We start from the raw sequence: 17,008 nt of genomic DNA on the forward strand, positions 1-17,008 counted from the left end.
ACAGGATACTTTTCACAATTTACTCTTTTGATCACTTGGGTTTGGTACTGCATTAGGATACTAGCCATTCAAAAAAATTGTCATTCAAACTTTTGAAAGAAAAACATTCTTAACCACCCCTTCCAGGAAACTTGCCCTTCTCATTCACTGCTTAGGACCCTCTTCCTCCCCACTGGTTCTCTTTGGTCATATGATAGTCCGATTAAGACACTTGGGTTTTTGGCCACATCTCATGGAGTGAGGGGTCTTGGTTCCTCCACCAGGGATTGAACTTACGTCCCCTTAGTCAAGTACAGAGTCCTAACCACCAGACCACCAGGGAAGCCCCCCAGTTAAGACATTTTTGACTTTCCATTAAACGTGGTCTACTTTTCTGGGATTTAAATTTATATTTATTCTTAAATTTTGACTGCAGTTAGATAGGAAGGATTATATTCAGCTTGTAAGATTTCTGGAAAGTTTCGCACTGAACAGATTAAAGAACGATATGGTTTCCGTTTCAGCTGCTGACGTCTGACCGGTGGGTGTATTAGTGGAATGTTGGGGTTGATGCCCACGTTGTACCAGTGTCTCTGTGTTTCACAAAGTCATTCTCACTCTCTTCACAGCGAGGCTCTCTCCTTAGTGAACCTGCTATCCAGGTGAGAAGAAAAGGAAAAGGGAAGCAGATCTGGTCCTTGGAAAAACTGGACAACAGGTTACTGGATATGAGAGACCTTTATCAGGAGTGGAAGGAATGTGAAGAAGACACCCCGGTAGGTTATTTGACAAAGATTCCTGAGCTGATCTATATACTAACGCATATATGTGGAATTTAGAAAGATGGTAACAATAACCCTGTGTACGAGACAGCAAAAGAGACACTGATGCATAGAACAGTCTTATGGACTCTGTAGGAGAGGGAGAGGGTGGGGAGATTTGGGAGAATAGCATTGAAACATGTATAATATCATGTATGAAACGAGTTGCCAGTCCAGGTTCGATGCACGGTACTGGATGCTTGGGGCTGGTGCACTGGGACGACCCAGAGGGATGGTATGGGGAGGGAGGAGGGAGGAGGGTTCAGGATGGGGAACACATGTATTAAAAAAGAATTCTTCTGTTTTAAGTGATCTTCTGAAGTTGTATGTTTTCATGTCTCCTCAAAGGTGATACGGTCTTACTTCAGGCGTGCAGATCCATTCTATGATGAGCAGGAAAACCACAGCCTCATCGGGGTGGCCAACGTCTTCCTAGAGTCCCTCTTCTATGACGTGAAGTTACAGTACGCCGTGCCGATCATCAACCAGAAAGGAGAGGTTAGTTTTCTCCTCGTGCCTTATGTCCTGCAGAGGGCAGTTCAGGAACACAGGGTGGTGACAGTGAGCTGTCATTAACAGTTTCCCGTCAGTAACAACGAGCGCCGTCTGTGTGTATTCTCAATGCCTGTGTTTGCACACCGCTTGACGGTGATTATTCCAAGTACTTGGAGGAAGAGTCACCATTAGAACCTGTTCCGTCGTTGAGCTGCCCTCCGTTTGACTCTTAAACAGATGAAGGCCGAAATGCAGAGCAAGGATCTTCTTTTGCTTTCCCTGCTGTAGGTGGCCGGCCGGCTGCACGTGGAGGTGATGCGCCTCAGTGGTGACGTCGGGGAGAGGATTGCCGGAGGGGACGAGCCCGTGGATGCCTCCTCGGATAAGGAGCCCCAGGAGAACAGGCTCGTGTGCATGGTGAGTCCTCGTCCCATTCAGCAGCAGTACATGATTTCAGAATGTTTCCTGTGAGGTTATACAGTTATCAGAGATGGAAGCACAGCCTTGCTGACTCCATCTGTAACAGCCCACTGTAAAGAGATGGACCAGACATGCCACCCTGTGAAAGATGAGTGTGTGAAAGTTACCGGTAGTGAAGCAGCATAGGAGAATATTGTCTTCCTCGGAAGGTGGATTTCTGTCGCTGGGTAACTTAAAAAGGAAAATAACAGTGAAAACGTAGTATGATTTGTTTATAGAAGAGATCAAACGTACAGAAAAGTAGTGAGGAGGGTCTTACTGACCCCCCCACTCATCGTCCCTTGGCAGCCATCAGCTCCTGCTCAGTCTTGCTTTGTTCATGTATACACGCTGCTTCTCCACTGTCCCCTTCCCCTGGATTATTTTGAAGCATCCCAGACATCGTATTTCATCAAGAGTAGTTTAATATGTGTCTCAGAAGAAGAAAACTTTAAAAAAAAAACCCAGCCTAGCCAGGATGTACCACACGCAAAAATTAATCCTTTTTTGACATTGTGAAATATCATTTCCCGTGGTTGTCTCGGTTGGTGCGTCTCTGGCCTGTTTTATGTTTTACTCTTCTGGCTCTGGCGCTTGTGCTTGCTCCCTCCTGTGTGTGCGTGCACCTTCTCTCTCATCTTACACTTTGCTTAGTGTAGAAACTGTGCTGTCATCTCACATGGTCTCATAGTCTCGGTTTTGCTAATTCTTTACTGGGTTAGGATGTGCTTGCTGTAAAGTGGGAGCTAGACATAAAGCTGACACGGAGAAGAGGAGTCAGGATGACACTTTACAGGGAGAATGAGGTGTCTGCTTCCATTAAAAGGCACGGCATGCCTGGTTTTCTTTGGGGAGTGTTTGCTATCATTGATGGTTATCACCTAGATATTTCATTAGGAGTTAGAAAAGAACAACACTGTGATTCTGTCATCGCTTCATTTATTAGCTGGAATTGTGCTATAGAGTGAATCTTTCTGTCAAGTATCTTGCTATTCACAGATACAGTTTTTATCAGAGAGGCAGGATGAATACACCACTGTCTCCCTTTATTGACTACTTTTAAAAATAAATAGTTTTCCTTCTAATATCCAAAACTGACAAGCGAGGGTTTTTTGGTTTGTGTCTTCTTATCATTATATAAACTCTTGGATTTAAATATGCTTGATAAGCTGTGATCTCTTATATTTATTATCTGCATCGAGGCTCAAACAACTCCATCTTTGGCCTAGGGGAGCCTCTTCAGTGGGCTCCTGGGTCCTTTCAGTTCAGTTCAGTTGCTCAGTCATGTCCGACTCTTTACGACCCATGAATCGCAGCACGCCAGGCCTCCCTGTCCATCAACTCCCAGAGTCCACCAAAACCCATGTGCATCGAGTCGATGATGCCATCCAACTATCTCATCCTCTGTCATCCCCTTTTCCTCCTGCCCCCAATCCCTCCCAGCATCAGGGTCTTTTCCAATGAGTCAGCTCTTCTCGTCAGTGGCCAAAGTATTGGAGTTTCAGCTTCAACATCAGTCCTTCCAGTGAACACCCAGGACTGATCTCCTTTAGGATGGACTGCTTGGATTTCCTTGCAGTCCAAGGGACCCTTTGACACAACCCTCACCCCGGAGGCCGTGCCAGCCTTCTTGCCCTGGTCTCGTGCAGCCCGTACATTTCTCATCCCAGACCTGGAATCAGCCGTTTCTCCAAGGAACTGGATTCTTTCCAGGAGGAGGTGGTTTTTAGAGACGATAGTCTGACATGTAATAGCTTTTTGCATAAAAGGAAGACAAATAAACTATATGACAGTAAAATATTTGTGGACAGAAACAAAAGAAACCTGTTTGGGGACACTGAAGTTATCACAGATGAGGCATTCCGTGGTGGTCAGTGGTAAAGCCTTCACCTTCCCTTGCAGGGTGTGTGGGCTTGATCCCTGGCCAGAGAACATGGGGCCAAAAACCAAAAGGTAGATCAGAAGCAATATTGTATCAGATTCAGCAAAGACTTAAAAATGGTCCACATCAAAAAATCTTAAAAGATCACAGATGTGAGTATTATTGGCCCTTAAAAGAAGACTAGATTTATTTTTCTGTGATGAAAAGTATGTACATATTAACATATTGATCGTTTTAATTGTATTAAATAAAATCAGTATATTTGAAACTTCAAACAACTTCATTATCTCCCGAAACTTCAAACAACTTCATTATCTCCCGACGTTTCTGGGCCATACATTTTGAGCAGCAGCAAGTCGAAGTCTGTGGTATTCTGCCACCTGGTGGTGATTCAGGCTTCTGCATGCAAGACCTTGAACCTGTGTTCTAGATAATCATTCCTGGTTTTGTTTATTCCCAATACTCTTTATTCCTGGCAGTCTCATTCTGAGAAGTTGCCTGTGGAGGAGAGTTCAGCATGTGAAATCTTGCTTTGTTATTCATTCCCATCTTGAGACTGATTTCTAAGAAGGAAAATTAGCTTTCAGATGGAATTCAATCACAACGAAGTATGTACTGAACATCCATCCAGTCAGTGGTACGCCTGGTGGCGTTTTCAGGCATTGTGTTTCACTGGTGTGGTTAGTTCTCACACATCTATCATTAGGCAGCTCTCCTGTTTTGTACAGAAGAAAATCCTAAGGAAACTAAGGATTTAAGTCATTTGTTTAAAAACAATTACTGTTAAGAAGTGGCAGAGATTTATCTTTAGATCTGTGTCCTCCAGAATCTTGCAGTCTTCCCAAATACCACATTGCCTCAACTTAAAGAATAGAATAAGTATTTTAAACACTTAATGAGAAGGGGACGGTTTTTAAATGAAAATTTTAATGAAAAATTAATACCAATCGCTCTTTTTGGTTTGGACAAATAGAATGTGCTGGTTGATCATCTTCCAGAGCCTGGGCATTGCCCTCTAGATGTTTCACAGTCTTGTTGCCATCATAGGAAAAACTGAGTAAGAATCCCCATCCATTGCTTACCCATCATGTGCCTGGTAGAGAAGAAAATAGTCATTTGCTTTGCATGGTTTTCTGTGTCATTGTTGGTATTTCCTGAAACAGTAAGATTATATTTGTGGTTATGAAACTATGTAAACTTCTGCCACATTCAAATCTGTTTTTGTTAAGTTTACTCACTGGAGGTTTCAAGTGTATCATACAGCGTGCAGGAAGTGACCAAGTGAAGGGTGTGAATAAATGCTCAGTGCGCAGTCTCATGGAGGTTGGCCTCATTGATTGTAAAGTCAGAATTCAGTTTGGCTTAGTTACTTTTAGGATTTAGTTTCCTTTGTAGTTGGAGGAGTTTTATACTGTCACAGCTTATCACAAAAACTCCCGCTTAAAAATCGACCTGATGCTGCCTGCTGAAAAAAACGCATAGACTGTTGGCTGCTTTAAAACCCATTCTAGGTATTTCTCCTGGGTCTGGTTTGTTTGGGGCCAATTAAACACATATTCTAGTTTTATGTAGCTATCACAAAACCCTACACCCCTGCAGCCCAAGGCATGTTTCCTTTGACCCAGCTCTCAGTCAACAACCAGCCAGTTGGTGGTGCAAGAGGGTGGTTAGCGGGCGCGATCTCTCTTTTCCTCCATTCACTCTCCAGATCTTCAAAGCATACGTTCCCTGTGCTTCAGATTTTCCAAAAATGCTTCAGCAGCAAGTAACATTCCAGTTGAGAACCTTATTCCTTGTTAGACACTAAAATATCAGATAAATACTTTTCTGAATATTTACTGCTTACTGGTGTGCCCACTGTTTGCATTCTTCATTCATCATTCTTAACCCTGTGTCCTTGTGCTATATCCATAGTTGGCCAGGTTTATATCATCAAGTGGTGTTGATGTTGGAGAACTTTCTTCTTAAGATGATGATATAAAGAAACTAGAATTTTAAATGTTATTCTTCAGCCTGTAAATGCTTTAAAATGTCCACTTGTATTCAGTCTAGATTATTGCTATCTTAGGTCTACCTCTTGCTAAATATGGCATTTCACAGATGCAGAAATACAGCCCAGATTGAAAGGGACTGGGATGTGATCAACAAAAGCCAGCTGTTAAGGGCATAGTCAGGACTGGAACCTGTGTCTCTGACTCAGAGTAGTTCTTGGAATTATCTGGGTTAAAAACAGAGCCTTCCTTTTTCTTCAGGTGAAAATACTTCAAGCCACTGGGTTGCCACAGCATCTGTCCCACTTCGTGTTCTGCAAATACGACTTCTGGGATCAGCAGGAGCCAGTCACCGTTGCCCCCGAGGTGGACACCTCGTCTTCTCCCGTCAGCAAGGAGCCGCAGTGCATGGTTGTCTTTGATCACTGCAGTGTGAGTGTGTGCAGACCTGGTCAGCGTTTAATTACTCAGGTCAAAGCAAAATAAAAATAACCCATATTTTATTGAGTAATTCGGTACCTATATATGTCTTAGATCAGTTTCTTAGGGTGGTGAGAAAGAGAAAATGTTAGTCACTCAGTCGTGTCTGACTCTTTGCGACCCCATGGACTATAGCCTATCAGGCTCCTCTGTCCATAGAATTCTCCAGGTCAGAATACTGGAGTGGGTTGCCTTATCCTTCTCCAGAGGATCTTCCCTACCCGGGGATTGAACCCAGGTCTCCTGCATTGCAGGCAAATTTTTTACTTTCTGAGCCACAAGGGAAGCCCTTGGAGTCAAAGACTAATGTGTCATCAGTGCACAGTATGTACAGCTTAAACTCACAACGCTGTGGTCAGGTACATCAGTAACACAGTCCGTGGGGTTGCGGAAGAGTCGGACATGACTTAGCAACTGAAGACAATAACAACAGCTGGGGAAAACCCAAACTACAGTGTCAGTGCACGTAACTCCTCCACCACCAAAAGTTAACTTTCGTGTGACTGTATATGTATATATGGTACCTGTCTCCAAAAAAAATCCGTGTTTTGTATAAGTTACTGGAAAAAGTGTCATCTGGGAAGGTTAAGAAACTATTGTTTTAGAGAAAGTGAAGATAGAAGAGACAAGAACAAACATTTTAGAGCTATCTTTCCCACAGCTCTATTTGATGACAGTGTTTTTAAAAAAAAAAAAAAAAACGGAGGAAGCCAGTTCAGAGGTCATTTTGCCCACTGCTAATAACTAACAGAGCTGAGACTGTCAGATTCTAGATTCTTTTTTTCTACTTTGTCTCACTTGAGCTATCTCATTTTTTTTCAAGCGAGAGAGGTCTCTCAGTTCTAATCTATTTAGCATATCAAAAGTCTTTCTGTTTTAAAGATTGAGAAAGAGGAGATTCTGTGACTTTTAAAAATAAATTATTTAAAAACTCAATCCTAATCATTACTAGAGACTGTTTTATATCTTACAAAGATGGACAGATTTTAAAAAATCAGTTGAATTTTTTGCACAATGATAGTCATTCTTTCTTACTATCAGAGCATTAACTTCCTAAAAACTAGGAAAAATTGTCTGTCCATCACACTGCTGTCTTACTAGATGTAAATCAGTGTTGTCATTCTTCATATGATTATTTATGCTTTCAGAATATTGCTCTCAAAATAGAATACAGTGCTGGTCTTTCACAATAGATTTTTCAAGGTGTAGAGTTTTAAGAAAAGCTGGAGTGAAAGTTAAGGACCCTGGGCCATCTGGGCATTCATTATGGGCATTGGATGACAGTTTTGTGCTGTAACTAAAACCTTCTCTTACATTTCTCTTCTCCATGATGAAGTGAGGATATGATGTGGGGTGTAAGTAATCAGGTCACTGGAAGGTGTTTCTCTTCTGTACTTATTTCCTTTTAGGAGTTTTCTGTTAGCATCACTGAAGACTTTATTGAGCATCTTTCAGAAGGGGCGTTGGCAATCGAAGTCTATGGCCATAAGATGAATGATCCTCGGAAAAACCCAGCCCTGTGGGATTTGGGGATTATCCAAGCAAAAACACGCAGTCTTCGGGACAGGTGAATTTGAGATATCCATCCATCTGATACCATTTATAATTTTTTAAAAACTGCTAGAGATTAATATTGCCACTTTATAAAGATTACCACTTCCTGAACATTTACCAGTATGCCAAGGATAGATGATGTTATGTTCACGGTATTAATAGCACAGTTAAACTTCCTTAGAGGAATGAACTTTTGAAGACTGATGGGAAAAAGTTAAGAAATAGGTAGTTAAGAATAAAGAGTAAAATGAATTTTTGGAGAATATGTTGCTTATTATTATGAAATAACTTCTAGTTAATCAGCTGTAGAGAAGATGAATCAGATATTCTCTGGAATTCAGAATTTCTTATTTTTAGCTTTATCTCAGAGTTCTTTTCAAGTTGCATCAATCATGAAAGGAGGAAGGCTTACTTGTTGACCAATATTTGAAACAGAAGAGTTGAAAGGAAAAGACTAAAAGAGCATATATTTGTACTGCCTCTAATTAATGATGAGAACTAGATAGTCTTCCTTCTGTTTTTTTTTTTTTTTCCATTTAAAAAGTTTTAGCGAATACTGAATTAGACACAGAGATTTTTTTGTCCTGATTCTCTGAGGCACTTGATACTCTGAGGTACAGCAGAGGTACTTGTCGAGCCACCAAAGCGTACAGCACTGCCCCGTCTATGAAAAGATCATCCCTGTGAATTGCTTCTGTACTTTTGATAACAATGCTTAAATTTACAGCACTGCCCCGTCTATGAAAAGATCATCCCTGTGAATTGCTTCTGTACTTTTGATAACAATGCTTAAATTTTTAAATAACCACACTGATATAGTTTGTAATTACCACACCTTTATGAATGAAATAAAGGCATCATCTTTTAGTTCTGATACTGTTTGTTGAACTTCACTTTCAATCACGTTTGCTAGGATGTACTTGTGTATTCCTCATTGAACCTCAGATTACTCTAATAACAGAGTTACTCTATTTGGAGGTCATTATCATTGCTAATTCTCATGGGTAGGGTCCTAAGCTGTTTGTATTGAAATAGAAATGTATGATTTTCCAAGAACTTCAACTATTTCCTAGGTGGAGCGAAGTCACCAGGAAAGTGGAGTTTTGGGTTCAAATCTTGGAACAGAATGAGAATGGGGAGTACTGCCCTGTAGAGGTGATTCCTGCAAAGGACGTGCCGACGGGTGGGATCTTCCAACTCCGGCAGGTAATGAAATTGCGGATGTTAGCATTGAATTCTTTGGTGTCATAAAGGTTAATATTGGATTCCTTTTAGTGGAAACATCAGTGATGATGAAACCTAGATTGGCCAAGATCATTTCTTCTGTTAAAGTCGTCTCTCACTTCATGTGTATTTTCTTTCATTAAAAAAAAAAAAAATGTTATCTTTAGTATTTAAAACCAACTTCTGTTAAGTTGAAGTAAGAAAAAGATAAATAAAGTGACTTAGAATTGAATTGTTGGAAGTAAAAGGAATATATCAAGCAGCATTAGAGCATTTATAAAGATGCAGAGAGTCCGTGTAATATGGTAGAAAGAACAAGCACTGTGGAGTCTAATATGCCAGGGCTCGGTTCCAGCTGTCCCTGGCCTCGCTCTGTATCTGTGAGCAAGTTCAGCACCTTCTGGAGTCTTGCCTCAGGTGTGATGTGCAGGGGATGATAACACTAGCCCTGTAGGGTTAGTGTGAGGATTAGAAACTAATTTCTAACGGGTATGCAGAGCCCATTGCTAGAGACTGGGGAGGCGAGAAGTAGGGAGGCCTAAAGCCCACCAGTTCTCTGCTTCTCCATAGACATCAATAGGGTGTCGTAGAATTCAATTCCATTTGGACCCTAACCCACCGAGAGTGAGCCTCAGGCCACAGATTTAAGGGCTCACAGTTAATTAAGCACATGACCGCCTTCACTTCAGATGCTAGCTGGGGCCCTAGGTCACTTGCCTTTCTGTCTGACTTGGCTATAATCAAGGGTTCCTGCAACTCTCAGGTGGCATGATTTGCTGGTGTGTGTGCGCGAGCTCAGTCGTGTCTGACTCCTTGCAATCCCGCAGACTGTAGCCCGCCAGGCTCCTCTGTCCGTGGGATTCTCCAATCAAGAATACTGGAGTGCATTGCATTTCCTTCTCTGGGGGATCTTCCTGACCCAGGGGTTGAATTCGTGTCTCTTGCGTTGCAGGCAGGTTCTTTACCGAGCCACTGGGAAAGCCCTAACAATGGACATGTGAAATCAGGGCAGCTAGGTAGATGTGAACACCTGCCAGCAGGAAACCAGTATAGCAAGTGTGTGAGAATTGTCACTTAACTCCAGACAGATGCAGTCTATAGTATCTGTGCTGCAAATGAAAGATGAGAGAGAACATCTTAATAGAATTTACATGTAAGACTTACAAACACTTTTTTGCTATTTACATGAAGTCAATGTTAAGTAGATTATTATATCCTATGATAGTTTACGTACTTTAAAACAATAGTAAAATATTAGAATGGCTCAAGAAAATAAACATTGAAATCATTCAAAGCAAAATATAAGGTTAAAAGCAAAAGAAAGTTTGCTTAAATATTTCAGTTTCTGAATGTCTTGGGAGGAGGAAAATGATAAGCACTTGTTTTCTGTCCCTAGTAAATGACTTGTAGCACATTCATTCATGTATGGACAAGGCACTACAAGCAAAAGGAAATTAGTTTAAATTGTAGTGTGAGATATATACATAAAATAGGATTCAGAAAGGCGTGAAGAACATCTTTTCCTGAACATCTGTTGAAACTATATATATCTACTTTGAATGCCATAGAGATTCATCTCCTGGAAGGCAAGACCAGATAATATTCTGTGGTTTGGTATAAATTGAATATTTAAGTGTTTGTCACACTTCTGGCAGCCTTTATTGAAAGTGATCAAAGGTATTTTGAATTTATCAGAAAAGGCTTTTTTGAAGGATGTGTGTCTTGACTTGGATGGTGAAAGAATCATACCAAGCTGGAAAGGTTCTTCATATATAAATGGCAGAAATAGAGATAGAGGGTGGATTAGGCACGTTTGTGTAGAACGTAATATATCGAAAGACCTGGAAAGCAGTAACAGAAGGGGTTATATAGGCTTGTGGGCTTCCCTGGTGGCTCAGTGGTAAAGATTCTGCCTGCCAATGCAGGAGACATGGGTTCCATCCCTGGGTTGGGAAGATCCCCTGGAGGAGGAAACGGCAAACCATTCTCTTTGCCTGGGAAATCCCATGGACAGAGAAGCCTGGCAGGCTATAGTCCATGGAGTCGCAAAAGAGTCGGACAGGTGTTGGTGATTAAACAACATCAATAGAGGCTTGTGGCAGCTGGTTAATTCATGGAGGGCCTTGGATGGTAGGCATATTAGAATTTAATATTTTGGTTTGGCCAAAAGGTTCATTCGGAGAAGGCAATGGTAACCCACTCCGGTACTCTAGCCTGGAAAATCCCATGGACGGAGGAGTCTGGTAGGCTTCAGTCTATAAGGTCGCTAAGAGTCGGACACGACTGAGCGACTTCACTTTCACTTTTCACTTTTATGCATTGGAGAAGGAAATGGCAACCGACTCCAGTGGTCTTGCCTGGAGAATCCCAGGGACAGAGGAGCCCCGTAGGAGGCCGTCTATGGGTCGCACAGAGTCGGACACGACTGAAGCGACTTAGCGGCAGCAGCAAAAGGTTTGTTCAGGTTTTTCTATAACATTGTATGGAAAAACTTGAACATTTTGGCCAACCCAATATTTCCAAGTTGGAACCTACTGTTCTTGAATAGGAAAGTTCCAGAGGAGAACTTAGGAGATTAACCATATGCTAGTTTTGTAGTTTAAAAATGGTGAAATAGCAGCAGTTACAAGAAATTCAGTAGGTTACACGTTCTGTCCAAGGCTTCTCTATGGAACATTAAGCCATTCCTGGGTCTTTTTCCTCCATTGCCCCTCTCCTTTTCCTGTGCCCTTCCCCAAAGTGTAGATACCCTTCACATTGGGGTACACATTCAGAACAGATCACTTTCTGTCTCAGCAAAGTAAAAACAAGAGGTAGCCAATCGAAATGACTAAACTATTTTAGACAATTAAAATGTTTTTTGAGTTACTTTCTTCACAAAATATCTGATACATAGTCCTTGGAAAATATTAAATCAAAGACATCTGCAACCCATCTCTTTCAATCTAGCTTGATAGGATCAATCATTGCCTAAGTTGATTTTCCTGATGATGCAAAACTCTTGGGAATTAAAATCCAATGGAAGAGGGGAAGAGTGACTCAAAATTACATATTCTGATTCTGTTTTTCAAATTCTATTTGACATTCCTAAAATTTATAAGCCAGCTTTGAAATCAGTGATTGGGGGTACTGGGAACTTTCTTTTAAAATGCTACTTCATTGTAAATGTTCGAAATCATGTAGTATTTATTGTGAAAATGTGCTTAAAGAAGGAACAGTGTCTTTCTGATCAGTTGTTTATTTTGCAACTTGGTTTAAAATTATTTTATTGGGCATTAGAATTCAGGATAATGTAATTGTTCTTATTAGTCTGATTACTTACTTTTTAAAGGGGATCTTTATATACTGAGTTTGGTCATCGGCTTTTTTAAAAAGAAGTCTAGTTAACATCTGCCACCATACTCTAACTTATATATCATGTATGTTTTTCTATAGCAATATTTTAATGATTACAGTATATATTTCACTAATATACTATAGATAGTTTATTTCATTAATATACTAGAGCTTGTGTTATGAATATTGTACATTTAATTTACACCTGGTTTTTTGTTATTATTCATAGTGCTATAAGATTCTTTATGTGCATGTATGATTATTAAAATAGATTCCTAGAAAGTTGAATAGCTGAATCAAGTGAAACTTATTTTTTAAGGCAAACTGCCCTGCAGAAAGCTTTACCAATTTATATTCCCACCCACTGGTAAGTCACCTCAGTCGTGTCCGACTCTGTGCGACCCCTTAGACGGCAGCCCACCAGGCTCCCCCATCCCTGGGATTCTCCAGGCAAGAACACTGGAGTGGGTTGCCATTTCCTTCTCCAATGCAGGAAAGTGAAGAGTGAAAGTGAAGTCGCTCATTCGTGTCCAACTCTTAGCGACCCCATGGATTGCAGCCTACCAGGCTCCTCCGTCCATGGGATTTTCCAGGCAAAAGTACTGGAGTGGGGTGCCATTGCCTTCTCCACAGTGTCTGTAATTGCCTTTTTCATAAACTTTGGGCAATATTATAAATTGCCTTTCTAAACAATAATTACTAACTTAGTGAAAGTAAAGGTATTTCATGCTTATTTTAATTACTAGTTTAACATTTTATATTATTTTTCCGTTTAGTAAATTGAACATTTTGTATTATCTAGCATTTTGTATTTCCTTGGTTAGAATGTTTTCTTTTAATGTTTTTTTTTTTTCAAAAAATATGTAAACTATAGGTTTGTTCTTGATTAGTTTTTTAATTTGTAATTTACTACTAAATGTGAAAGATACAGTACCTTGAAGCTAAATGCTTTTCTCAACATTCGCCTGTAGGGGTCTCTCTAAACCCAAATTTTGGAGCTTAGACTCATTTTCAGAAACTCTTTAAAAATTGTGTGTGGTGCAGGGGCAGTCCCGGCGAGTCCAGGTGGAAGTGAAGTCTGTGCAGGAATCCGGGACTCTGCCGCTGATGGAGGAGCGTATCCTGTCGGTCGGCATCGGGTGTGTGAGAGTCAGGGCGCCACGGTCACCAAAGACCCACGAGACCATTCATGTGAGTCTCAGGACAGCCAACCGGCCAGAGTCTTCGGGAACCTGTCAGAAAACTGCCTTCCTTGAACAGTTCTTTTCAGTATTTTGTTTCCTTTGATATCTCTTTTTCTTTTCGTCCTCTTTTTTTTAAAACTGTAATGCTTTTGCATAGAATTGCTGCCTCAGACTGTTGGTTGTCCGTGGTCCAGGGCAAGCTGAGGGTTAAAACACCTCCGCCTCCCGGAACTCCTCAGTGCGTGCTAGTCATTAACCCCCTCCCGCCATCACCCACATCTCCCCGGAAACCCCCTACTGGCTTATGAAGACTCTCTGCCAGCAGGTGTTTGATTTCCCCTGGGGAGTAGGACTATAAACCCAGCAGGAAAAGTATTGTACTGGCTCCTGAAAAGGTCAAATGAGTGTTCTTCACTTTCCTGTGAGAAGCTCGAGGTTTCACTCCAACTCCCTGAAAACTGTAAAATCGAGAGTGGGGGTGGAAGCTGGTGGGAGCTCAACAGGCATATTCATAAAATTAGAAAATATAAACTGTAGGGCTAGGTTTGGATTGTGTAGTGTAGCCTGATTCTTGGATAGAAGCTGGTTTCGGCTCTGCATAATATATTTTTCCTTTTAGGAGGAAGAGGAGGACATGGACAGCTACCAGGTAATGAAGCACGGGTTAGCCTCATCAAATTAGCTTGATTAAAGTACTCAATTACAGGTTCTCGAGTCTTGCCATCCTGTCGCTTAATAATTACACAATTACTTTTGATTTAAGTATTGCTTTTTCTCAAGTTTTAAAACAGAGTCGAGAACCACCCTTTGTGACTGTTATCTCCTTTTCCAAACCTGGGGCTCCCCATCCAGGCCCTTACAGACCCATTTCTTCAGATCCTTTTCCTGTTTCCCCAAAAGAGTGGTCCCAGACTGGGCTCCAGTGAAGCTGCACCCCCATAGGCGTCTTCAAGCCACGCCCCTAGGTGTCTTCCACACTTTAAGCCAGGTCCCCTTTTCCCATTTCTTGGAGTCATACAGATTTTCTTTCGTTTTCTCCCTTGCTTCATTCCATACTCTCCTGCAAGATTTTGTTTATGTCTGATAAGTTTTATTTTGCCAGTCTGGTTAGTCATCATCTAGGACTGTCAGAGCTCTTTGGATCCTGAATATGTCATCCAGTGTCGTCACCCTCATGATTTGGCCTCATTCTAATTGGATAAAAATGTCTGCCTTCCTATAAGTCACTGATAAAAGCCTTGCATTGGAGAGGGTTAAATACAGAGTCCTGTGGCACGACCGTACAGACTTCTTTTAAGCTGATGTTATTCCATGAATCACTGTCCTTTGGATGTGATATTTCATTCGTCCGTAATTTCGCCCAAGTAGATCCATTGCACATTTCTCCATCTTGTCCACAAGAATGTCAGGAGTTATTTGGTTAAGTGCCTTAGTGAAACCCAGATACGCCCAGTCTGCTCAGCATTCCCCTGATCTACCCGTCTCGTAACTTTATTACAGAAGGAAATGAGGTAAGATGGGCGTGTAGTCAGGTGTTGACTGGTAGAGTTTAGTCTGTTGATAACACACTCCCCTCCAGAATCCCGCAGAAACAAGGAGAGAAGCATTTACGTGATGTACAGAGACTGGTGGAACATGTTGAAGACTATAGTTAAGAAATTTGAAAAGTTCTTATGATGGTTCTAAAGGAAATAAATGTGAGGATTATCAAATAGTATTTGTGATTTTTGTGGGATCTTAGTTTGCAAACCAGGGATCAAACGTGCGTTCCCTCCATTGGAAGGCAGAATCTTAACCACCAGACCACTGGGAAGTCCCAGTATTTGTGACTTTTATCAGCAAAGAGACCTTGCAGATGAGCTCTGCTATACAGATAATTGAAGTTCTGTTCTATCCTTTGAGCCAACAGAAATGCAACTGGTTCTGGATATCAGAGAATGCCCTTTCAGGAATGGTCTTACTATAGGACACATGCTTTAATTTCTGAAAGTTTCTGTTCTTAATAATGGCTGAAGTCAACTTACAGTGCTAACAAAAATGTTAGGGTGTAATACTTTACATCTTTGAAGCCTATTAGAGTAAGATGTACTGTCTTGACATATTTACTCTAAGTTCCTCTGTTTACTTCCAGGATCGGGATTTAGAGAGACTCCGCAGAAAATGGCTAAATGCATTAACAAAACGTCAGGAGTATTTAGATCAACAACTGCAGAAGCTTGTCAGTAAACATGGTACGAAGAGCAACTGGAATGTTTCCCTTCCCCCACATCAGAGTGTGGTTAATCCCCATTGGCCGTCACAGAAAGGAAAAGTAGATGAACTCACCCATCACGGGAACCGCGAGAGCACAGGAACGGTGCTGATTCGTGTCATATCCTTTCAGAAGGACGGTTCCCTTGTTCTAATGAGGTCTTTGAGTAGGTCTCCCTTCCCCCTCAGTGACGAGGAAGCAGAGTATGTGCAATAAACGCTGTCCCGCAGACATAACCAAGGAAGAGGCCAGCATTTCTTGGTTTCTGGTCTAGAAGCCCCTGAACCGTCTGACTCTCAAGATCATTTCTGTTCTGTTCCTCTGTGGCCTTTGATGAACTGAAGGTGGCCCCTCAGTGAGAGCACACCAGCCCCGCCAGCCGGTAGTCAGTATTTTATCATGAGCAAATTTTCATCAGGAACTGGGGAAGTCATAAGTTGCTGGTGAACCCCCATCAGCCAGTACCTGGCATATACAGAGCGTACACAGGAGGAGGAAGTGGGCTACCTGTGTTTGATCCTGATTCCTAATGTTCTAGATAAGACAGAGGATGATGCTGACCGTGAAGCTCAGCTCCTAGAGATGAGGCTGACTCTGACGGAGGAGAGGAACGCAGTCATGGTCCCCTCGGCCGGCAGTGGGATTCCAGGGGCTCCAGCAGAATGGTATGGTGCAGCCATCTGTCTTCCAACATTCTCGGTGCTCCCAGGGCTGCCCACTTCCACTGTGAATGTTGCCTCTGCTTTGATTAATGGATGAGTCATAGCATATGGGGAAAAAAATTGTCTGAATTAGAGGAAGTGTTAAATTATTTTCATGAGTTGGAATAACTGTGCCCTAAAACTGTGTTTTATTAAGTAATATTGTTATTGGCCCAAGTAATTAAGATTTCTGAGAATCTAAATCAATATTTAGTACCATCGCATTTAGCATTAAAAAAAATAGTTAATATGTTAATTACTTGGGTCATTCCCTTAAAAGACTGTTCACTCCTGATAAAATTGCATCTCAAGGAGTTTTTGATTTTGGTGCTGGCCTAAACTTAACTGTCAGCAGATATTCTATGCCACTTTATAGAAATTAAAAATATTGAATTAAGCCACATGGGGCCCTTAGATATATAACCTTGTAAGAAGGTACATTTAAACAAGGGAGCTTCAACTTCAGTTTTAAACAGGTACATGTGTCTCCTGAGTTCTGGTGTCAGAGTGTATGAGAATTTACATGAGAGCACCGGAGAGAAGAAAGAGTGGCGATAGTCAAGTCTTTGTGGCACCTCTCATGTGAAATTATAGCAAACGCAGTACCCAGCATTATCATCGGTTGACCTCTAATAGCTCTTAATATATGAA

The 17,008-nt window shown here is 41.4% G+C and overlaps 1 protein-coding gene across 4 annotated transcripts in view; it reads left to right on the top strand.

The window, feature by feature from the left end:
• Positions 1–17,008, top strand: part of KIF13B (kinesin family member 13B) — a 211,804-nt gene that overhangs the window by 129,487 nt on the left and 65,309 nt on the right. For all 4 annotated transcript variants that reach the window (XM_061426800.1, XM_061426799.1, XM_061426802.1 and 1 more), the window contains 10 exons: positions 609–755; positions 1,149–1,298; positions 1,584–1,712; positions 5,889–6,059; positions 7,517–7,674; positions 8,735–8,867; positions 13,266–13,412; positions 14,025–14,054; positions 15,537–15,636; positions 16,195–16,321. In XM_061426800.1, coding sequence (XP_061282784.1) covers positions 609–755; positions 1,149–1,298; positions 1,584–1,712; positions 5,889–6,059; positions 7,517–7,674; positions 8,735–8,867; positions 13,266–13,412; positions 14,025–14,054; positions 15,537–15,636; positions 16,195–16,321 — 1,292 coding nt within the window. The remainder of the gene's footprint in view (positions 1–608; positions 756–1,148; positions 1,299–1,583; positions 1,713–5,888; positions 6,060–7,516; positions 7,675–8,734; positions 8,868–13,265; positions 13,413–14,024; positions 14,055–15,536; positions 15,637–16,194; positions 16,322–17,008) is intronic.

The sequence above is a fragment of the Bos javanicus genome, chromosome 8 (genome assembly GCF_032452875.1).
Source record: "Bos javanicus breed banteng chromosome 8, ARS-OSU_banteng_1.0, whole genome shotgun sequence".
Taxonomy (NCBI): domain Eukaryota; kingdom Metazoa; phylum Chordata; class Mammalia; order Artiodactyla; family Bovidae; genus Bos; species Bos javanicus.